The 24,132-nt window shown below is 42.8% G+C and overlaps 1 protein-coding gene across 6 annotated transcripts in view; it reads left to right on the top strand.

The window, feature by feature from the left end:
* Nucleotides 1-24,132, top strand: part of ELMO1 (engulfment and cell motility 1) — a 453,353-nt gene that overhangs the window by 79,350 nt on the left and 349,871 nt on the right. For 4 of the 6 annotated variants that reach the window (XM_054019260.1, XM_054019259.1, XM_054019255.1 and 1 more), the window contains exons 2-4: nt 850-1,000; nt 16,784-16,824; nt 19,117-19,189. In XM_054019260.1, coding sequence (XP_053875235.1) covers nt 923-1,000; nt 16,784-16,824; nt 19,117-19,189 — 192 coding nt within the window. In that variant the 5' untranslated portion in view covers nt 850-922. Of the gene's footprint in view, nt 1-506; nt 523-849; nt 1,001-8,818; nt 8,836-14,400; nt 14,464-16,783; nt 16,825-19,116; nt 19,190-24,132 lie in introns of those variants that run through there. The other 2 variants (XM_054019257.1, XM_054019258.1) reach the window with 2 other exon arrangements.

The raw sequence follows: 24,132 nt of genomic DNA on the forward strand, positions 1-24,132 counted from the left end.
AAGTCAAGGGTCGTATATACTGACCCAATAGCATATCTTGAAAACTAGAGCCAATCAACAATTTTAAGCATCATTTTCGTTCTGAGTGACCCAAAATTAGTAAAGTTTGACTACATTTATTTCAGAAGCATTTTGGCTGTAGAGCAGTGTTACATATGCTATAAATGTATGCTATAAATATTCATACATGCTAACAAATTCAAGCTCTGAGTTTGTATTGTAGAAAGGAGTTTCTGTACATGGGTTTCTCTGAATCTGTTAGGTGAGAGAGGTGTGTGTGTGTGTGTGTGTGTGTGTGTGTGTGTGTGTGTGTAAAAAAACGCTGTGCATTCTGCCTTCCTCCTGACATCCTGGTTGCTATAGCACAGTGATCTATTTGTGAACACATAGAAGATCATTGCTATAGTTAAGAGAAACAGTGTTTCCTGGCCATAACTTCCTGGGCAATCTCTCTTTCTGGAGAGCTGAGTGCAAGCTTTAACAGAAATTTAATCAGGCTCCTTGGGTCTCCAGAAGTGAAATGTAATGTTCAGCCTCCTTGTAGTTTGTGGCTTTTCACTAACCGTATTTAATAACATTTAAAAATAGTTTCTCTATTTAAAACTGTCCAATGCATGACTATTATTCACAGTACATTCCAGTGCTTCAGCCATCTTTCTAACAGGCTGGCTAGCTGTACAGTGTGCGGTAGCATTGTTCTATGTTTATGCTTTTGGTATATGTATATTCGCAGTCTCTCTGACACAGACATATTTTCATGCACCTGCTGAGCCAGGCAATACATAGGAAATGAAAGCAGCGTTAGAATTCTGGCTGAACTGTGCTGTATTTTTCTTTCCCTCCCTGCAGGTGTGAATGAAAGAGAGACTCTGCAATATTTAGTGTCCAGTTTTACTGGCTTTGAAGAACAGCGGTATTTACAATGCCGCCTCCTGCTGATACAGTGAAGGTGGCTATAGAATGGCCAGGTGCCTTCCCCAAGTTGATGGAAATTGATCAAGTAAGTGCCTATTTCTATGTACTAATATAGATATATATGTTAAAGTGTGTACACATGTTTACTTAGATGCACCTGTATGTTTAACAGTATGGATTCATATAAATAGTGCAAACCTTCTTGCTGTATTGCTCGGTTTGGTGTTTTGATACGTTTGGCTGTTTGTTTTTTAGCAGGTGTTTAAAAGAGGCATTTTTTCTCTTTGTGTGACCCGTTTAACTTCGCTGTGCCTCAGTTTTTCTATCTGTAAAATTATAATAAGGATGCTTAAATCCTGATGCAAAGTGCTTTGAGATCTACAGATGAAAAACCATGAGGTGAATGCAAAATATTTCCATCATAAATAGCTGCAGTGAGCTTTGAAGTCTGGATACCTGAATGGTAATATACTGTACAAACAGGAGAATTTTGCAGTTCTATGCAGATGCCATATAGGCAGTGTCCTGTTCAACAAGGGGACTTTGAGTAAATATCTCAAATACATATACTGGGAGGAAAATACGTCATACGTTTGAGGGTGTGGTAGAAGGGAGCTGAAGGGGTGCAGTAACAAACTGTTTTTAAGGCAGTATTTAGAGAGAGACATTAAACTTATGGCGGGAAAACCTTTTGTGGAAATGTATGTGGAACAAAACTTAAGTAACTTATATGTAAATATTACGTGAGTGGCATTGTTTATCATACATATTAGTAATATTAAAAGTGGCCTTTTTCATAATATATTATATGTGGGCCATACTAGATGAATCATACAGGTTGTTACCTGTATAGAATATCACAGGGTGAAAAGCAGATAATTATTATTTCAGTAAATAGTATTTCATACAAAACAAAACCCTTGAAAGTTTTCCCCAATGCACCTAAGTCCTGATGCATCCAAACACTTCAGTATATTCTTTACGTTGTATTGAAATGAAGGAAATGTAAGTACATGCTGAAAATGTTCTGCTAAATGGGGGTCCTAACTTCTGCATTCCCTGTGATCTGTTTCACACTATTTTTAGTCCCATTGGAGTATAGGGCTATCGGGCAAGTGTCTGTTGGCATTTGCAACAAAAAAGGTACTGCAAAATTGGTCAAAGCAATAGCAGCCTGATTTTTAGAGGCTGCATTGCACTATGTGCTGTGTAAAATACTTCCTGCCCCAAAATGCTTGCAATGCAAATAGACAAGACAGACAAAGGGTGGGAAAGGAAAGGAGCACAGAGAAGTGAAATGACTTACCTAAGATCACACAGTGACTGAGACAGGAATAGAAATTAGTTCTCCTGAATTACCGTCCATTTTCTGATCCACTAGACCACACTGCCTCCAAAAGCTCTAAAAACTCCACCTACCTGATGGTGAGTTTCATTGAATAACCCTGAGGTTATATAAATGAAACAAGAATTAAAATCCCACCAAACACATTTCTTTCTTGCAAGACAAGGTAGTATTTTAAAAGTACAAGACCATCTTGTTGCCAGGAATGCAACTGACTTGATCTTAAACAATTTGTTGCAGGGACTGTGCTGCCTTCTGTGTTTGGAAAATACCAAGCAAATTTTGAGTGCTATTGATATCAATCAATCATGACTGACAAAGATTACAGAAAAAATTCTCTGTAGATCTGTGCACTTGACCACTTTTGGTGTTGGTTAAGTTTATGCTTTTCTTGGAAGAGTTAGATGGCCGTTCCATGAAAGCATCCCACAGTGCACAATCAAATGTAGGGCTGATCCTGCAAGTCCTCTACATACAAAACTCCCACTGAAGTCTGTGGGAGTTTCTGGCCAGTCAGGGTTTGCGAATTTGAACCCTCAAGTTTTCATGCTCTGGTGGGTTTTACTGGTTTTTTGTTGTTGTTGTTGTTGTTGTTTTCGCTTCTAAACATTGTGTCCCAAAAGTGAAAAAAGATTTAGATTGCTTCACTCTTCTCTAAAATGTAGTAACGGAAAATATCTGATCTCTCACATTTTGGTATGAGTGGGTCTTAAACTAAGCAGTCGTGGGCAGCACTGGGAATGTGCACAGGTGATAGGTACAATGTGTGAAATATCATTTTGATAATATAATTTTTATTACACTCAAATAAAAGAAGGAATGTGTATCACTGGCTAGATACATCAAAGCAAATCTGCAACACCAATGAACACATCAGAATATGGCCCAAAATATGGAAAAAAGGATGGAAAATTGTTTGAATACTTTTGCTTAGCAGATAATGTTACCTCTCTCTCATTGTCATGTGTGAGGGTTTTTTGTTTTTTTTTCTTAAATACTTCACTGTAGAGGACAAGTGAAATCTTCCTTCCTAACTTGGTAAACCACTGGCATTACAAAGCTCTCCAAAACTGTCATTGACGAGCTACCAGTGTGTGTTTGCATTATTACTAATCAGATTGATAAATAGATTATTTTGTTTTAAATAGGGAGACAGATTCAGCTCTTGGTTACACTGGTATAAACTTGGAGAATCCCTTTTTACTTCTTGAAGTTAATCCAGATATAAAATATTTTACATTTGTAATCATATGAGTAGGAAACCTGAATAAAAAATATTTAATTTGACGTATTTCAAAAATTGGAAAAAGTGACAGGAACACTATCAAGTGAGGTTTTCTTACTGACAATGTAATGAAGCACATTACAGGAACCATATGTATTGCTTTATATTAATGCCTTCTCTAAGCCTTGACTTCCTAGTCAACAAGCTAAACTTTTCACAGTAGTTTCCTGAGTTTTGGGAGTGTGCTACTTCTTTATTTTTTGGCTAGTATTGCTGATAAAAGTGGTAGAATATAACGTCAATGGATTTTCTCTCTTTCTGAGATGTCTGGAGTTGCTGTATTGTACTTCTTCACAATCAAAGTGACAATTGAGATATTTTTCCAAAGGGATTCTTAAGTAATTTTAGGTCACCAGTTTAGGGTCAAATCCTTAGTCAGTATAAGTTGGCACAGCTCCATTAAAACCAACTCACTGAAGTCATTGGCACTATTTCAATTTACACCATCCCAAGTCTGGCCCTTAGATTTTAAACACAGATTATAAATGTTTTAATGATTTAAGTGATTTTTTTTTTCCAATTCAGTGAACTTTTTTTATTTTACACAACAGAAAATGAAATCGATGATAAAGTGGAAACTGGCCAGTGTAGTTTCATTGTCCAACCTTACTGAAATGCAATAAACAGCATATATACTGAAAATAAACACTTGTCGTTTAAATACGAGAAGGGATTGTTAGTGGCACTCATAAGGAAATTGTATGTCTCTTTCACTTAATGCAACAATTATTTTGTAAGAATAATGGAAAGCCTTTTTCTTTTCTTTTTTCCGGAACACAGCCATGGTACAACAAAACCTTTTGGAAAGGGTGGTCCAGATACTTTAATATGCAAGATATAATTCAATGCATGACTGTACAGTATAATTAACATCAGGAATCAATCACCGTTCAATTAGAATGGATGATGGAAAATATTATTTCCTTTCTTCTAGTGGGGCTGTAGTGGTTAGAGCTAGAAGAGTTGTGGTGGCAGAGAGCCATTCGGGATAAGAATAACATTACAGACAAGTATTAAATTTTATTAGGGTCTGGCTGCAGATTTTCTAACCACATTCTGATTGGCTGTGAACTAACTTCCAGTGGTGCATGGCTGGGACCTCTTCACTGACAAAAATAACCCCTTTGTCTACTATGTTAAATGGAGAGAGGAGGCAGAAGTTAATGGAGTAGGGGGCAACAGTAATAGAGGTGGGCTGCAGTAAAACAGCATGGCATTTAAAATTAATGAGCTATGTGGCGGAGCGAAGACTCACCGGTGCAGCGCCTCCTGCTGGTCGTCTTGGGAATTAGCTCTTTCCAGCCCGGAGCGCCCTCTGCAGGCCAGTGTCTCACCTGCCGCTGTTCCCATGTCCTTCTCAGATCCTGGTGCCCTTTGCCCAGGGGTTCTGTCCTCCACAGTAGCCCCTTGCTCTGGGTCTCCTGTCCCAGGAGAGCCCCCAACCCCCTATCCCCACCTTACCTCAATGGCTACTGCCAATCTCCATCTAGCCCCCTACTCACTGGGGCAGGCTGCAGTCTGTAAACCACTCATCGGCAAGAGGGCTTGGACCAGCTGCCTCTGTCTATTCCTGGGCCGCCCCTCTGCAGCCCTAGTACCCTTGTGGGCCCTTAACTCGGCCTGCGGCCTATGGCTTAGCTAGGCTGGAGCTCCCCAGCTCCCTCTGCCCTCCCCCAGTACTGCTCCACCTCAGGTTCCCTGCTCAGCTCCCAGGCAGCCAGGTCCTTCCCTCTCAAAAGCTAGAGAGAGAGTCTGTCCCTTCTGAGCTCCTGGCTCACAGCCCTTTTATAGGGCCAGTTGTGGCCTGATTGGGGCATGGCCTCAGCTGTGGCTGCTTCCCCAATCAGCCTTTCCCCAGCCGCAGCCCTCTCCCAGGGCTGTTTTAAATCCTTCAGGACAGGAGCGGGATGACCACCCTGCAACAAGCTATAATCAAACGCTGTAATAATTAACTTAGCAAGATTTGCGGTAATAGGATACTTCTGCTACTAAATAGTACTTAATAGTGTACGTGGTGCAGTGCTGAAGGCTCTTGTTCTTCAGCCTTATATCCTAGAAAGAATCATATGTATGCAAACCCTGTTGTGCTATTACAATAGTGGGCCTGGGAGGGAGCCCTCACTCGTAAAAGTGTCCCTTTCTGTCCCTGATAGAGCATTACTTCCATACTAATGCCCTTCCTTCACAATCAGCAGCATAGGCAATACCCAGGAATGCTTTTGAAGGCCATGTCTACACTAGCACTTATGTTGGCAAAATTTTTGTCTCTTGGGGTGTGAAACCCCCCCCCCCCCCCCGAGCGACATAAGTTTTGGCACCATAAGCACTTGTGTGCACAGTGCTGTCTCATGCCGACGTAGCTACTGCCGCTCGTTGAGCTGGTTTCATTATGTCGACGGGAGAGCTTAACACCACTACACAAGAAATCTTACAGCAGCCCACACAAATTAATTTTTCAGAAGAACGAAGGCAAAATTGATGGCTGAGAGTTTGTTGGCACCACAATTCCCACTGAAAACTTGTAGCATAACCCTCGCATTTGCAACATATCAGGTGATGACACTGCACTTTAAGATAAGGGATGGACATAACTAGAAGCTGCTGGACACAGACACACTGGAACGGTTCTCTTTTAGAAGCAGCAGTAGCCTCCTTTAAAAGTTAAGCATCTACTATATTTAAGAGAAGAGTTTTTGCATAGTGATGAGATTCCTGGGGATATATGTGTGGCTGAATTAACTACAAGGTGTCTCATTCACATTCTGGCCAACTGGAACATCCAGAAGCACTTTATAATTCAATTATAACCTCTCTCCAGGACTTTTGGAATCATATTACTAAAGAGAATAACCATTTTTTTTTTAAATTAGTGTATTTAATCCCTTTTCCCATTGTAAATTACCAGAATTTCTGGCCACACAGTCCTCAGTTGCATCATTGTTACATACAATGTTCAAAGGCATATTGCTCAGTACAGTGGAGATGTGAAGAGATGAATTTTCATAGAATATCAGGGTTGTAAGCAGGGCCGGCTCTAACTTTTTTGCTGCCCCAAGCAAAAAAAAAAAAAAAGAGTGCCGCCCTCCATCGCGCTGCCATAACACACACCCTCAGCACCGTGCCCCCACCACTCCATGGAGTGCCGCGCCACCGAACCCCCCGCTGAACACCCCCAGCCCCCCGCAGAGCGCCGCACCACTGAACATCCCTGCCGAACACCCCCAGGCCCCTGCAAAGCGCCACGCCGCCGAACCCCTCAGCCCCCCGCGAACTGCCGTGCAGCTGAACACCCCCCCCCCCCGGAGTGCTGCTGAACGCCGTGCCGCCAACCCCCCTCCCGCAGAGCGCCGCGTTGCCGATCCCTGCCGCCGAACACCCCCCCCGCTGCCAAACCCCCCCGCTGCCACACACACCGAGCGCCGCACTGCTGACCCCCCCCCGCCGCCACACACACTGAGCGCCGTGCCGCCAAACACTCCCCCCCCCCCCCACGCGCGGAGCGCCCCACTGCACCGCCACACACCCCCGAGCACCACTGCCGAATCCCCCCCCCCAGTGTCCCCAGCCGCCAAAACAAAAACAACCCGCCCCAGCGAACCCCCCCCCCCCCCCCCCAAAAAAAACCAAAAACCTGAGCGCCCCCCACCACCCCAAGCGTGTGCTTGGTCGGCTGGTGCCTGGAGCCGGTCCTGGTTGTAAGGGACCTCAGGAGGTCATCTAGTCCAACCCCCTGCTCAAAGCAGGACTAATCTCCAGACAGATTTTTGCCCCAGATCCCTAAATGGCCCCTTCAAGGATTGAACTCACAACCCTGGGTTTAGCAGGCCAATGCTCAGACCACTGAGCTATCCCTCCCCCCAGTTTGTAATTGGGAGCTGTTTCCTCACCACTTTGTAATTTATTAAAGTAGCATTTGTAACTACAGTATAATTCTGTAGTGCATACTTACGTAATAGGGAGACTAGTGCTATAACTCACTCAGGTATATCTTACTTGGGTATTATAAATGTTTTCCCTATCATCCCTTAGGTACATGGCAGCAGGGTGCTTGAGAAGCCAGTGAGGGCATTTTGTGGTCTGATAGGAGATCAAGATTTGGAGCAAGGAGTTCATCCTTCTGTGTTTTGAGTGTTTTGTTTTGTAATATGTTTGGCTTCTGGAGAGAGGGATGAGATTTGGTTTCTTCTTCATCACCCTAATGCAGATGATCTGGGGGTGATGCTCATTTCTAATGAAGCAGAGATAAAGAAGTGGAGAGTGCATTTTTCGGCGGGGTATGGGAAGCTGGCTGACTTACAGGTCAAAATGAAAGGCAAGAGTAGTGGTTTTCAAACTTTCGTACTGCTGATCCCTTTCACATAGCAAGTCTCTGAGTGCAACCCCCCCCCTAAATTAAAAACACTTTTAAATATATTAAACACGATTATAAATGCTGGAGGCAAAGCGGAGTTTGGGGTGGAGGCTGACAGCTCACGACCTGCTATGAAATAATCTCGCAAACCCCTCAGGGTTCCTGACCCCCAGTTTGAGAACCCCTGGGCAAGAGGAAATGTACTCTGTTCCTTCAAATATCTATCTCAGTTACACATATTGCCTCCATTACTGTAGTATCTGAGTGTCTCCCCTAATGTGAGACCCCTGTGAAGAGTGAAGTACTTCTTGTCCTCATTTTACGTATGAGGCACTGAGGTACAGACTTGCTCAGTGTCTCATAGGAAGTTTGTAGCAAAGCAGAGGATTGAAGATCCAGGTCCCCTGAGTCCCAGTCGCCAAAGTACTAAACCTCTGTATCTATAGTCCCAGTTATGTGACAGTGATGTGTGGAGCTTGTATTAATGGGAATGAGGGAGAATAAGCCTTTCCTGCATTACAATAACCAAAAATGTCTTAAACACCAAAAGATTTGTTAGCAGTAGCAGTGTTCATAATTAACAGAATGCTGTATTCACCATCTTGAGATTTTATTTTCCGACAGATGTACAGATCAACAGTGAACTATGTTTTCCTGTTTTTGTGATGTCTTTTCTTAACCAGATGTGTGGCGTCTGTTGTTTCCCTGGGATAGGCTTCAATATTACTTAACAGGAGAAGGGTGTTTAGGCTTTCCTTTGCTTTCTGTGCTGAATGGTGTCAGCCAGGGAAACCGAAGTCCCTAGTCTATCCCAAGAACAAAGACAACAAGGGCAAAAGTGATACAAACAAGCTCATGCTGAACTGTAGAAGAGAGATGTAGTTCAACGTTGGCCTGAGTGGAAACCCATTTGTGGATGCTATATCTATCCAATCGAGGGTATGTCTTCACTGCACAATTAACCCAGGCTCTTACCTGGGTTTAAAAGACGCCTTTTTCCTAACATGTTAACCAAGGTGTTAAAATTATAGCATATACAAGACAGTTGTAGTTTTCATATGTGAGCTGGTTGGTATAGACCCTTGGGGAAGGGGGATGAAAGTTGACCTCGACAAGTTAAAACATGTTAAAACTACAGTTTGCCTTGTTTATATTAGGTTTGTTACATGTGTGAGTTAACACATGCCTAAAGACATCAGTGAAGGCAAGGCCAGAGAGGTCAAAAGCTAAAATGAACCAAACAGTGATACAAAATTTTGCTCCTACTATAGAATTTGTATAGAATATAGATTTTGGGCAATGTCCTTGTAAGCGGTGGTTAAACCCGCCTCCACTCCCGCAACACATTTGGTTTTCAGAACTGTAAGTCCAATAAAAGTTATATTTGAATACAATAAAACTGATTCTGGAGTTGGGTTGGGATAAAAATAATCGAAAAAAACAATGATCCCCACCAGGTAAATATTTGCAGCTAGACTAGCAAACTGTTGCACTAGAATAGCCTGGGAAATAGATTGATTCTGGAGAGAGGAGAGGAGCCTTTTATCTCCTCTTTCATGGTTAAAAATAAATAAATAAATAAATAAAAACTAAGATAGCTTCTACTTGTTGTCTATCACAAAGTACTCTACATACATTAAATAATGCTGTCTTGTAAATGTTGGTCCAAGTATAGAGATTCTTCATACAGCACTTAATAGCAAGGCTCCTGAGGAATCTTGACATTAAGGGATTCTTGGGAGAGAACAGTGAAGTTACTTGCTAACCCATCTGTCATTTCAAAGAAAATAACTCCTTTGTTGGTAGAGGAATGTCTTCTGTGCAGTGTGCGTTGTAGTATTTGCATGACACTTTTGATGTGTTGTCTGCCAAAGTCTTCTCTGCAGTCATGAATTATGTAACTCTACTGAAGCGATTTCACAGAGGGAGTTGTGGCAGCCGTCACATGTTTTTAAACAACCTATTGCTTACAGCTGTGAACATTTGCACTGGTCACAGTCTATAGTATGAAATGGGGAAAGGAATTTTGTCCACAGAGTTATTCATAGGGAAGGCACCTCAGGGGAAGGATGCAAGGATAATTAGGATCTCAATAGTTTTTATTGTAAAGTTGTTAATTTGTAAAGCCCCTTTTACTAGTACGTATCAAATTACTGTAAATGCTAGATAGTGGCTAAAGCATAAGATAAAATGTGTGTCCCAGAAGGGTCCCATTTATTGATTCATTATGGTTAACTAAGTTCCATTGAGTGATTTCAGTGTTATAATAATGCTCCTTCCCCCCACTGTGGCAGAAGCCTGAAGGGCGATTTGTATCAACTTTTTAAATTTTAGATTGTCGTGCCTTCCTTTTTAACCGCTACTTAAAGTTCTTGTTGCCTCTTTATTTTCTTAAGTTTTGAGTTTCAAGTATCAAATTATTTCATGCAACCAAGTGAGTATGGAGAATATAATACATAGTGTAGATTTTATTACAGATATTATTATAGAAATTATAGGTTAATAAAACGGGGACTTTTCAGCTTGGAAAAGAGACAACTAAGGAGAGAGATGATTGAGGTCTATAAAATCATGACTGGTGTAGAGAAAGTAAATAAGGAAGTGTTATTTACTCCTTCTCATAACACAAGAATTAGGGGTCACCAAATGAAATTAATAGGCAGCAGATTTAAAACAAATAAAAGGAAGTATTTCTTCAGACAATGCACCGTCAAACTGTGGAACTCTTTGCCAGAGGATCTTGTGAAGGCCAAGACTATAACAGGGTTCAAAAAAGAACTAGATAAATTCATGGAGGAATAAGCGAGAGTATCGCATATGTAAAGTCCTGTGCCCTTAGTTGACTGTTTGAGATGGTGGGAAGGGCAGGTGAAACCTGGTAGGGTAAAACTTTCAAAGACAAAAGCCCCACTTTCAAAAGTGACTTTGGCCTGGTCTACAGATGTTATCTGTACTTGTATAACTATTTCATTTATGGGTCTTTTAAAAAAACAAAACTGAAATAGCTATCTGACTGCAACTCCTAGTGTCCATCTGAAGAAGTGGTTTTTTTACCCACGAAAGCTTATGCCCAAATAAATCGGTTAGTCTTTAAGGGGCCACCGGACTCCTTGTTGTTTTTGTGGATACAGACTAACACAGCTACCCCCTGATCCTAGTGTGAATGCAGCTGTACTTATATAAAGGCACCTTAGGCTGGTGTAGCTTATTTCCCTTCCCAGACAGGCAAAACTATGGGCATGACTACGGAGACTATTCTAGCATAGCTACGTAGGCGTAACCTTGTATTGTAGACACAGCCTATGCCAACAAAAGGGGTCTCTCTGTCGGTGTGGGAATACCACCTCCCTGAGTGACAATAGCAAGGCAGATGGAACCATTTTTCCATTGACCTAGCTCCTCAGCATAGCTGCGGTGCTCAAGGGTGTGGATTTTTCACACCCCTGATGGACCTGGCTTTGTTGACCTAAATTTTAAGGTTGACATCTTTATACCAATATATGACCACACTAGGGGGCTGTACTGCTTCAACTATGCTAATACAACTTTTGTGTGTAGACAAGCTTTTAGATGTATAGGAGCCTAAGGCCTGGTCTACACTACAAAGTTAGATCGACGTAAACCACCTTGTGTCAACCTAGTTGTGCATGTGTCTACACTTAAATTTGTCTCCCACTGATATAAACTCTGCATTACTCCTCAAGCAGTGTTGAGCCAGGGTCAATATATTGAGGTCAACACAGTGTGGATGTAGACACTGCAGTACCTATGTCAACTCTAACAGTCCTAGAGAAACTGTCCACCAGTGCCCAACAGTGACCTCTCTGGTCACACCTGTGAACTCCACTGCCCAAGGGTCATGGAGCCTGAAAGCTTCCCTTCCTGCCGCATCATTTAAAACCATATGAATTTTTAAAATTACTTTTCCTGATTGTCTAGCTTGGTGAGCACACCTAGCAGGTCTCCACTGTTATGTGCAACTGCCCAACTGACCATGTCAACTCCAGACATGCTCCAGTCTGGAATAGACAGGAGATATTGGATCTCTTGGGCCTGTGAGCAGAAGAGGCTGTACAAGCACAGCTATGGACCAGTCATAAAAATGTGGACTTCTGCGAGCAGATTGCATAGGGGATGCAGGAGAAGGGGTACAACAGGGGATGCAGGAGAAGGACCAGCAGCAGTGCCGCATGAAAGTGAAGGCATATCAGAAGGCCAGGGAGGCGAACAGTCGATCCAGTGCTGAGCCACAGACCTGCCACTTGTGCGAAGAGCTGCATGCCATACTTGGCGGAGAAAGTATAACCATGCTGCAGTCCACTGTGGATACCTCTGAGGAGCCCAAGTCACAGGCCCCTGGCATAAACAGTGAAGAGGAAGAAGAATAGGATAGAGGACGTATGACCAGGGGGTCCAGCTATGCCGCATGCCAGGACCTGTTTGAGACTCCACCACAATGCAGTCAGTCCCGGCATTCGAGCATGGGTGAGCCTGATGGAGGGGAAGGAACCTTGGGTAAGTGTGTGAATGTATTTTCCATTGCCGTGATGTTTGATTGCACCCCCAACTTAACAGGACACATCAAAACGACTTTTCATTCATTTACTTGTACTAGAAGAGGTAGCAGTACAACAAAGAGAGGTAGAGTTACTTGCTTTTCATTCTCTGTAGAGTTAGGTAGGAGGGCCAGGTGGAGCAGATTGTTTACATACACAGGCATGTCCCTTGAGTCCTCCTGAGAGATATCAATGCAATTTTCACAGGGGTGCTCTGCAATCCTCTCCCGAAGGATTCTAGGGATGGCAGCCTTATTTCTTCGGCAGCAGGACACTTTTCCATGCCAATCAACGGTAACGTCAGCTAGCAACATTGCAATAAATAGGCTAATGGCATATGGGTCCTGCTTGGCTTCAGGACACCACCACCAGCTGTGCTCTCTGCACCTTCGTTATCCTCAGGAGTGAGATACCAACTAAAATCACCATTGCTTGTGGAAAAGGGTGCCAGTATTCAGTGCCATTGCCCTATATCATAGTTTCATGCAATTGACCAACTCCCTCCTCATTTTCCCCACCCCAACAGGCCATACTCACCATGGCTGGTGCTGTGAGTGGTGGTATGCAGAAGCAGTCCGAAGCAGAAGTGTCAATAAGCATGTCTTGTTTAAAACTTTAGGGGAGCAAGGGAAGGGAGTACTGAATCTTAACTTTCCCTTTCCATTGGGATTATAGTGACAGTGTTAGCTCTGTGTGCTTTATCTATAGCTGTTGCCATTGTGGCCTTGAGGGGTTCCCCCTCCACACCCGTAGAACGCATGATAAGGAGGAGAAAAAAGAGGGCTTGAGCTGACATGTTCAACAAGATCCTACAAGCCAGTGCTGCATCAGACTGTGAACAGAGGGCCTAGAGAGTGAATATTGCAGACTGTATGGAGAAAGGCCCAGGAGTCCCATCAGGAAGAGGAGAGGAAGATGCACCAAGACATAATGGGGCTTCTCCAGCAGCAAATGCAGATGCTGAAGACTCATGTGAACCTAGAGGCTCAACAGTCACAGGCTTGCCTCCCTTTGCAGTTCATGGAGAACTATAATAAAGCATCTCCCTACACACCCCTCCCCACAACTTTGTACACAGCATCCAGGGCCGCATCCCTATCTCTACCACTGCACACTGGCGGACATTAAAGACAACCACATCTTCACAAATATTGACCTGTGGGAGCCACATATGATGTATGTGTAGATAAAAATGGACATGAATGTTCCTTCCCCTTCTTTAAGCTCTGTTCTATACATTTATTAAGATTTTAATGTATTTGCTTTTAACTTGTATAACCCACACACCTTCTGGGTGTGGTGTTCTGTCCCATCTAGTGGCACCGAGACCACTTAGACAGAGATCTAAAATGAGTCTGCTCTACAGCCTTAGCTAACAGCCAGTTGGCTTTTAGCTCATACAGTAGGGGCTCATGCACTAAGCTCCAGAGGTCCCAGGTTCAATCCCGCCTGCCGACGACCAGGGTCTGTCAGAGTTACACTTGCACAGATTTTTTTTAAATGTTTTCGTTACTCTATTGCTTGGAAAATAATTCATCTTTATTAGTTCACAACGTATGCTGCGGAATGACTGGCAGTAGTGAAAGCACCCACTGACTTGTTTCTGGACAGTGTGACACAATTCAGAGGCTTCGTGACAAACACAGTGTAATAATCATAAATGGACAGCAAGCACCACAGAATGACTAGGTGCATTGTCAGTGTTCTATTCACAAATGTACACCAAACACCATTCCTAACAGGCCCCCACACTGCAGGTAGAGCACAATACTCCACAATACATTAGTGTGGCTCGCTGTTAAAGTGCTCTTTCAAAGCCTCTCTGAGTTGTACTGCTCCATGTTGAGCTTTTCTGATAACCCTTGTGTCTGGCTGCTAAAACTCAGCAGAGAGCCACTCCACCTCCTCCGTCCACCCCAGCAGAAACGTTTCCCCTTTTGCTTCACAGATATGATGCAGGATGCAGAAGACAGCTATAACCACTGGGATATTTTCTAACAGATCCAATCTTGTGAGTAAACAATGCCTGCATCCCTTCAATCTACCAACAGCACATCCAACTGTCATTCTGAGCCAGTAGATGAATCTTGGTGCTATCGAGGTGGCTGGTGCACAGCTTCATGAACCGGGGAGTAAGGGGTAGGCTGGGTCCCCTGCGATCACTACTGGCATTTTAACATTGCCAATAGTACCTCGCCGGGGTGGAAAGAAAGTCCCTGCTTGCAGCTTTCTGAACAGTCCGGTATTCTTAAAGGTGTGAGCATCATGCACCTTCCCTGACCAGCCAATGTTGAGGTTAGTGAAGCCTACCCAGTAATCCACCAGTGCTTGCATAACCATAGGAAAATGGCCCTTTCTGTTGATGTTCTCTGTGGCAAGGTGGTCTGGTGCCAAAATAGGGTTATGCATGACATCTATTCCTCCACTACAGTTCGGGAGTCCCATAGCCGCAAATCCATCCACTATGTCCTGCATGTTGCTGAGAGTCACAGTCCTTTGTAGCAGGAGATGATTAATGGTCCTGTATACTTGCATGACAATGGTCTCCACAATGGATTTTCCAATTCCAAAATGATTTCCCACTGACTTATGGCTTTGGAAGTTTCCATGGTGAAGTCACCACTTGCTTCTCCACTATCAGTGCAGCTTTCATTCTGGTGTTCCTGTGCTGGAGGTCTGGGGCAAAAGCAATACTCAGATCCAGGTATATTGCCTTGCACATCCCAAATGTTCTGCAACCATACTCGTCCCAAACCGGCATTACGATGCAATTCCACCAGTCGGTGCTCATTTCTCGGGCCTAGAAGCAGCACTCCGCCATTTGCAGCTGCTCTGTGAACGTCCCAGCAACCTTGAGTTGTCCTCCAGCAATCTGCCCTTCAGGAAATGATCATGTTCCTTGTGGCTCTGCAAGTACTCGAGGATTGTGCGTCCTGTGCTTGCAACATTCAGAACAATAGTGCAGGCTCCATGATTCTATTAGAGATGGTGGAAAGTGACAAGTCCCACTTGGGTTTGAGTATGAAAATTATGGGATAGAGATGGCATTCATAGAATATCAGGGTTGGAAGGGACCTCAGGAGGTCATCTAGTCCAGGTGGAGAAAGTTGCAGTCACCCCTGCACAACTCATTTCTTCCCACCATAAAACTTTCCAAAAGACAGTGCATTGGATGATGGTGAGTTGTCCTGCACTGCCCATCAACACAAACACTCCTGGTGAGTATGTGCAGTGCTGACACAGGGAGTGAAGTATGCATGCGCACAAGCAATATACTAAGTGCAGTGGCTTTATGCTGGTGCAAGTTGTGTCAGAAAAAAATTGGTATTGTAGACATACCTTAAGTCATTGAAAGTAAGTGGGACTTACGCTGCTAAATCTCTTGGGTGCTTTTGAAAATTTTACCCACAGTCTTTTTTTCAGAAGCAGCAGCTGACGCTGTACTCTGTGCAGCCAGCCAGTAATGAGGAGGTGAGGAATGGTAGTGTTCAAGAAGTGAGTTGTGTCCCCTTTCTCCAAGTGACAAAGACTTATTTTCTTCCAGACAATGCTGTTTCCTCTAGGGAAACACATGTGCTATGTTTATAACAGCATTCAGGGTGTTGCAACATCTCCATACTAGATAGTGTTCCTTCTATTTGGGGATTTGAAAGAAGAAAACCCACTGTAGTCAGCTATGTGGCAACACACAAAATGGTTGAGTTGCATATTTACGACAAAGCAGAGTTCACACAACTGGAATCTTACTGCTTTTCAGCGGATGTTTATTGGAGAAAGCAATATGTATTTAGGAGGGAGCATTGCAGAAAACATTATGTTCTGTTCTCTGAATTTCCTAATCAAAATGTAGTTTTGTCATCACACATGGCTGATATCTGGAAGCAACAAACATAGCCTAAAAAATATCAAACTGTTTACTGCTTGCTTCATGCATCATTCCTGAAAAATGCTCATGCTGAAATCTGAACTTTCTGCTTTTGCTGGGCCATGAGATGCAGTGTTTATAGAAGACCTCTTCATTTTCCCCAGCCCCGCACAAGCCTGATTGATGCTGTAGGAGTAAAGGTGGTAAAATGTATCTTGACAACTAATGCTAAACAGTTATGACAAAAAGATAATCACGCTAATGTGTAGCAATAATGTTTTTGTGAATTTGCTGCCCGGAACACCCAAAAAATTCTTAATGTTATCAAGCTAAATATTAAAAAGTAAACAAAACTGAGTACTACTAGCTTGCATTATTGAACTGAACCAGTGAAATAATTAAAATGTTTATTTAATTGCTCTGATGTGATGTTCTAACAGTGAATTTTCCTTCTTTTTTTAATCAGAAAAAACCACTGTCTGCAATAATAAAAGAAATTTGCGATGGGTAAGTTCTGATACTATATTTCCTTTGATTCTTAAAATAAATAACAGAGAGAAATGGTGGCTGTGGTAATGCCTTTTAGTGAACCAACTTCTGTTGGCGAGAGACCAAGCTTTGGGGAACCTTGTTTTCCAGACCTGAAGAAGAGCTCTGTGTAAGCATAAAAGCTTGTCTCTCTCACCAATAGAAGTTGGTCCAATAAAAGATCACCAATGTTGTGTCTCTAATAGCCTAGGATTGACACAGCTACAACACTGCATAAAATAAATAACAGACCTACAGATTTTCTGCAAGATAAATAAAATATCCCTAGTGATGACTTTCCTAAATTCTGAAGTTGATTTTCAAAAAGGTTTTATCTTCAGACTTAGGGCTTGGCTACACTTGCAAGTTAGAGCGCATTAAAGCAGTCCCGGGTGCCCTAATTCCCGATGTGTCCACACTGGCAAGGCATGTAGAGCGCCTGGACTCTGCAGCTGGAGCGTTCCTGGTAATCCACCTCCATGAGAAGCATAAAGCTTGCTGCGCCCCGGCTAAAATGCCCGGGCATCAGTGTGGACAAGGTGTTGCATTACTGCGCTGTGATTGGTCTCTGGAAACATCCCATAATCCCCTGAAGTCAAGTGGCCACTCTTCTCATTGTTTTGAAATTGGCTGCAGGCATGCGGATATCCCCTTTCAAAGCTCCATTTCTGACAGCTGGCATGCTTATCTGCTCCAGGACAAAGCAAACCATTAGTGTGGAATGCTGTTGTTGTGAGTGTGTGTGTGGGGGGGGATCTGCTGCTGTCTGAACTTACAAGACAGCATGCTGACACACTCTCAGCCCCCCAAAACACACTGTCTCTCCCCCCACATACACACAACACACTCCCTGTCACACTCCACTTTCCCCCGCCCCATTTGAAAAGCATGTTGCAACCACTTGCACACTGGGATAGCTACCACAATGGACTGCTCTTTGTGGCATTGCAAGAGCTGCTAATGTGGCCACACCAGTGCGTTGCAGCTGACAGTGTAAACACACAGCAGCGTTTTCCCTGCTTCTGTCTCCGAAGGCCAGTTTAACTCTCAGCGCTCTACATCTGCAAGTGTAGCCATGCCCTTAGAATTTGCAAAATCCACTGGCCAGCTAAATTCAACTTGAAAACTGTGTACTGGGAAGATTAAAAAGTGCTTTAACTTGGTCCTCTGTTTTTATTAAGGGGTAAAACTCATTTCTGTGCAGAAAGCCATCACAAAACCTACACACCCCTTATGTACGGGTTTTAGAGATGAATTTTAATTGTAGAGTGCAACCACTTTACTGAGCATCTCTCTCAGTTCACAAGTCAAGAAACATAAACTGTGAATTGTATTTCTAAGCCTGGTGGCTGTTGTGCAAACACCTAATCCGTGAAACAAGCAGCACGGAAGTGAAATGTTAAACATAACCTGGTATAATAATTGCTTAACAATCAGAATAAACTCTGACATATTATAATATTTAAACAGCATGTTTAATGTTTGCAAAAAATGCTCTTTTAATGCATTTTTAACTAGTGATACAGAAGGACAGAAACTAGTTTACAGTTCATTAAACTACAGCTAAAATATAGTAAAAGGCATGTAGATTTTTGTAGTACTGTTTTTTTATTTGTTAATGACAATCTGTGTGCCTGGTGCTGTAGGAGTCACCAAGACAAGCTTCCTGCCCAGAGAGTTTTCCAGCATAATGGTCTGATATTATAGGCACACATCTGTTATAATGAGTTCAGTGGATCCTACTTGTTATAGTGGAAACTACACTTAGTAGTGTTGTAGGATGGGACTGTTCTGGAATGTTTGTTGTTTTGGTTTTTGACTATGATGTAACTACCATTTAGGATTTATCTGTAATAAAGTAATTTTGTTTTCATAAAATGCTTTATATTGAATGTTGATATTAATGTAATGGAACGTGATCAGAAGATTTATTTTTGTGTTTTAAACCTTGGGATTTGAAGGAATATATTATTGCATTGTTTCTATCACTCAGTGGTCAAGTTGAGGGCTCTCCATTTCAAATTGTTGGGGGGGGGAGGGAGGCGGAGGAGAGGAGAAAGGGAACAATATTCCGTTAAATGAGTTATGGGGATTTTGTACTTTTCTCTCTTCTCCTTGGATGTATGATTGTTTTTTCTCATTGTTGAGTGGACATGTTGAAATCTATAGATAGGACAGTACATGAGACAGATGGACTCTTGATAAACACCAATAATGAGGCTTCTTTTTTTCTCTTTCACTTTCTTATTCATATATTTTCATATTTTTAAGGTGGTCTCTTGTGAACCATGAATATTATGCACTGCAACATGCTGATAGTTCCAATTTCTATATCACAGAAAAGGTAGGTAAACCATTTGACATGACTTTTTTGCATATTCTATTTCAAATGTTATTGCACTAACAGGCTGGTTTTGAAGTTAATTTAGAGGAAAATTTTAATTTTAAATTTTCATTTTGGAGTACTTGGACCAACCAGGTTGTAATGGGTCGGGCTTGCGTCATCTAAACTCTGGCTGGAAACACTGTCATAACATACAGGAGTGTAATTGAAATATCTGAGTGCTTTTTTAGTGAAGCTTCCCATTAGGCAAGGATGGTCAATGTACTGAACTGATTTCTTAATTAAATAATATTTCTGAGAGCAATTAATTGCAGCAAATTCTGTTTAGACTTAGAGCTACTTCACTGCCACTAAAATCAGTGAAAAATAAAGATGATAGCACTAATGGTAGCATCAGTGACATTTTTACCGTTGTGCCATCTAACCCTGGTTAGACTTAAGCACAATATGTAGATGATTACACATTGTTACCCCTTTTTGGCTTGAGTGGTTAGCTAAAATTCAGTATCCTGCGTGGTGGTTCCATTAGGAGGTGAAATTGATGATAGTCAATTGACAATAGCAAGCTCTGTCTTTGATGAAATCCTGGTTGTTTATGTTCAAAGTCCTATCTGCTAGGATACAGGAGAATTCAAACAGGAGACAGTTTCTTTGACTTTGCCCACAGTTGCTAGACTCTTTCAGGATTTTAGTTTTTTTCCAGTGCTTCCATGTCTGGTGCTGCCTTGCTGTCTACCTTCTCCTTTGGTCTTTCTCCTGCTTTTCTCAGCATAGATAGGGTTACCATATTTTGTGCCTCCAAATGGAGGACACTCAACGGGGCCCCGCCCCCAGCCCCAACTCCGCCCCCTCCCCAAAGTCTCCCCCCCCTCCCCTGCTTCCCGCGAACATTTGATTCGCGGGAAGCCTGAAGCAGGTAAGGGGAGGAGGCGCGGCCCAGGCTGGCCCCCCTGTGGCTCCAGCCTGGGTCGGCTCGGGCCCTGGGGTGCCGGCCCCGACCCCCGGCCAACCACCCCCGGCCCGCCCAGCACTGCCGGTCCCCGGCGGCCCGGCCCCGCAACCCCGCGACCCGGGCCCGGCCCCCCCGGCCCTGCAACCCCGGACCGGCTCCCGGCCCCCCGGCTCCCGGCCCCGTGGGCCCGGCCCGGCCCCGCGCCCCCGGCTCCCCGCCCGGCCCCGCGCCCCTGGACCCCAGCCCGGCACCGCGTGCCCGGCCCGGCTCCCGGCCCAGCACCATGCCCCCGGCCCCGCGACCCCGGCCCGGCCCCGGCCCCGGCCCCGCACCGCCGACCCCAGCCAAAGAGGCCCCGGCCGAGCCCTCCCTCCCTCCTGATTTTCCCGGACATGCCCGGCTTTTGGGGATTTCCCCCCGGACAGGGATTTGAGCCCCCAAAAGCCGGACATGTCCGGGAAAATCCGGACGTATGGTAACCCTAAGCATAGAGCACACCCTTCTGCTAAAACAATACTCAGTGAAGCCCCTCTGCCCACATAGTTGAAATTCCTGCCTCACAAGTGCCTTTGGTTTGGGTGATGACATATGCCAGTGTTTTGGTGGGCGGTCCCTTTTGTTTCTGCTTTCTGATCCCATTAAGGAGCTTAATGGCTTCTTATAACTGTCCTAAATGAAGGACTTTATTTTTGAGAGCAGTTTCAATGAGGTGTAGCCCAACCCATGACAATATAAAATCAGTGGAGACAAAAAAATATTTGCTGAACAATATGATTCACCTTTTTTTGCAAGGAATTCGCAGTTCAGGCGGCAATTATCATAAAGGAAGTATTATAATACATGTGGTACACAACCTCACACACTGATCTTACATATTTCTGTTTTGTGGAGCCAGTTCAACTGAGGATACAGTTAGTCTTATCTCTGAATTTTGTTGTCTTATTTTGGTTTGTGTGCAAACCTTTCCATTATTTAAACATTTTTTGTTTTTTGTTTTGTTTTTTTGGGGTGAGGGGGAGAGAAGAAATGGGCAGGGTGAATTGACGGGGGCTAGAGGTGCTGTCATATTTTGAACCTGACAGTATACTGTGTGACTACATGGAAGAGTCCAAGTTTCAGAGGGAGAGCAGGGGCGCAAAATATAAACGTTAACTAACTGCATAAACTAGCTATGAACATAAAAGTTAGGGAGAAATTAGCCCTTATTGATGACTTTTTTTCATTAAAATTTGTTTCCTTGTTTTCAGAATTACAGTGGTAATTGGTTTTAAAATGTAAAATAAGAGTTCTGATGGTGCCCACGGTCTTGATGTTTATGAAGCTCATTTAGTCTTCAGACATTCAGTCCCTCTGCTGCTGCTGTTTGTGCGTGTACATATTCACTGGGAAGCAGCATAGAGGAAATTAAAACATGTAAGATGTACAGTTTTGTTGAAGGCTAAAGAAAGCTTCAGTACACCACTTCCCTTTTTTCTAAGTGACTGATCTAGTAGAAATTAGCTGCAAGGACTGTGTAATACTTGTCACCTCACTGCTACGTGCTGTACTTCTGCTCCAGCTTTGCACGTGTGATGTTGGTTTAAGTTGTTTTGGGGCCCAGATGCCATGCCAATGGGCAGTTCACAAAAACATGTAATTGCATGAGCTTAAATTGTAATTAATTGTAACTATAATAAAAATGGGAAACTTCCTAATTAAGCGTTATACACTCATTTAAACAATTCAAAGGTTTGCATTCCTGTCTAGTGTTATTCTGCTGAGCTCACTGAAATGACAACAGAGATGAATTTGGCCTAAAGAATGCAGTTGGTATGTTGCTACAAAGGCAGTACTCTTAACCTGTGCAGTAAGGGCCTGATCCAGAATTCAATGAAATCAGTGGGAAGACTCCCATTAATTTAATGTACATTTATTTATGAGGCTAACTGGGCTGCACACAGGAAAATAATGTAACTAAATTCCCAAGTGATAAATATCTCTAGATACTGTCTTAATCAATGTCAAAGTGTTAAATTGATCATTATAAATAATGTATTTTTATTTATTTTATTTAGTGAAAATGATTTGGCTGGGTTTTATGTAGGTCAGTTAAAATTTTCTGTCAAAATTGTTTTTGTAAAAATTTGCGGTTTTGGCCAAATGAAAGCATCTGCTTTCCAAAGAAAATTTAAATTTTTCATTGAAAAACGGAACACTTGAACACCAGAAAAGTTTCTGGAATATTTTGATTCAGATATGTGACATGGTGCCTTGTGTCCCCTCGCACTTCTATGGGCTGGGCTTCTTGGCTGGACTACATCTCCCATGATGCACTTCCTATTCCCTAGGAAGACTATGGTGCATCATGAAAGATGTAGTCTAACCAGGGAACCTGGCCAATAGAGGAGAATGGGAGCACGAGGCACCTGAATGACAACTCGCATGAGGCAGCACAGTGGCATTTCCAAATCAATATATTTTTGATTTTGGCTGAAATATTTAGGTTTTGGATTTTTTTCTGAAAAGTCAAAATTTTCTGGGTGAGTAGACAGAACCTATTTTCCGACCAGTTCTAGTTTTATGCCATGTTTATATATAAAGAGATGTCTGACTGGGATATAGACTGCAAGAGATTTATGTGGATATTTTTGAAATTTGATTTTTCACTGTGTACGTGCTGACTGACTTTCTTGGTGTTAGTGTCTGTTTTAATTTGAAACACCATTCTCTGTGTCTGTGTCCTGGCAATGGTGATGGCCAAACTGAAGGTGTTAACATAATCACAAAGGATCTTCCTCACAGTCAATAATTGTGACTGCAGCGCTTACTAGCATGTGCATTTACTTATGAGGCTATCCATGCTAGTGAGCAGTGTTTGTGAGATCAAATGTACAAGGATTTGTGCAGTGTACAAAGCAATTTGGTTTTATCCCAGGTTGCATGGACTTCTGTTAAGTTGGGAAGATGCTTTGTCATAGAGCTGTTTCATGTATTTCCAGTTGGGACTTACGTTTATTTTTCTTTTGTTTAATAAACCCCACTCTTTCCCTCCCTGCAACAAACTGAAAAACCTGGAAGGGAACTTTGATGACACAGTAAAGTGTTTAGAAAGACTAAATTTAGCAATCTCCAGGGACTGCTTGTAAATTTATTTTAAAAATATATATACAGACCATATATACGGTTTTTCATTTAGCTGTTTAAGTCATACCAGACAACCTTCTGTGCATGCCTCAGTTCATTTCAGGACCTTCCTCCTTCCTCTTGTTTCTTTTTCTTTTTAAAATTCAAACGGATAGACACTTCAAAGGCTTCCAGGGGGGAAACTATTGAATGAACTAATTTAGGAAATGGCTGATATTTTTCCTCCCCTCCTGAATTATATAATGGGAATGCTTTGCCCATTACATTTAATTGTGACACACATTTTCCAGAGAATGAGGCGCGACTGAACTTGACTGTTTACACATAAGTACTGTATGTGCAGAAGGCTTCTAAGAAGCAAGGTTTGAGAAATACACAGGCTTCTTTGAAGAAAAGAATCAGGGGTACATTTCCACAGGCCGCTCAGCTCTAACCTCTACCCTTGGTGGGTTTCATGTTTCTGTCTTGGAGAAGATTTGCTCTGGGCTTTTTCTGTTCGGTTCAGAAGAAAGTTTGCTAGCTTTTCGTTGCTTTTAATTCATGCTTTGGGTGGGAAGAGACTGTCATTTAGAACATTTTGGGTTGTGCTGCAAGGAAGATTTTGATGAGTTTGTTTATTCCATGCTGAAAAAATGTAGTGTGTCTGACTCTGAGTCACGTAAATAAGTGAGAAGAGCATTAAATGCCACCAGTATTACTCACACGTCTGTGACTTTTATTAATGTTGTTCACTGTTTACCACTGCCTGCTGGATGCACGCTTTAAAGAGATGATTATACAGGCTGCTTCTACCTGGTCTACTTCTACATGGTCTCACCATGTTTTGCTTAGTAAGATGCTGCTTCCAAAGTGAATGCAGGGAAAACGC

The sequence above is a fragment of the Malaclemys terrapin genome, chromosome 2, assembly GCF_027887155.1.
Source record: "Malaclemys terrapin pileata isolate rMalTer1 chromosome 2, rMalTer1.hap1, whole genome shotgun sequence".
Taxonomy (NCBI): domain Eukaryota; kingdom Metazoa; phylum Chordata; order Testudines; family Emydidae; genus Malaclemys; species Malaclemys terrapin.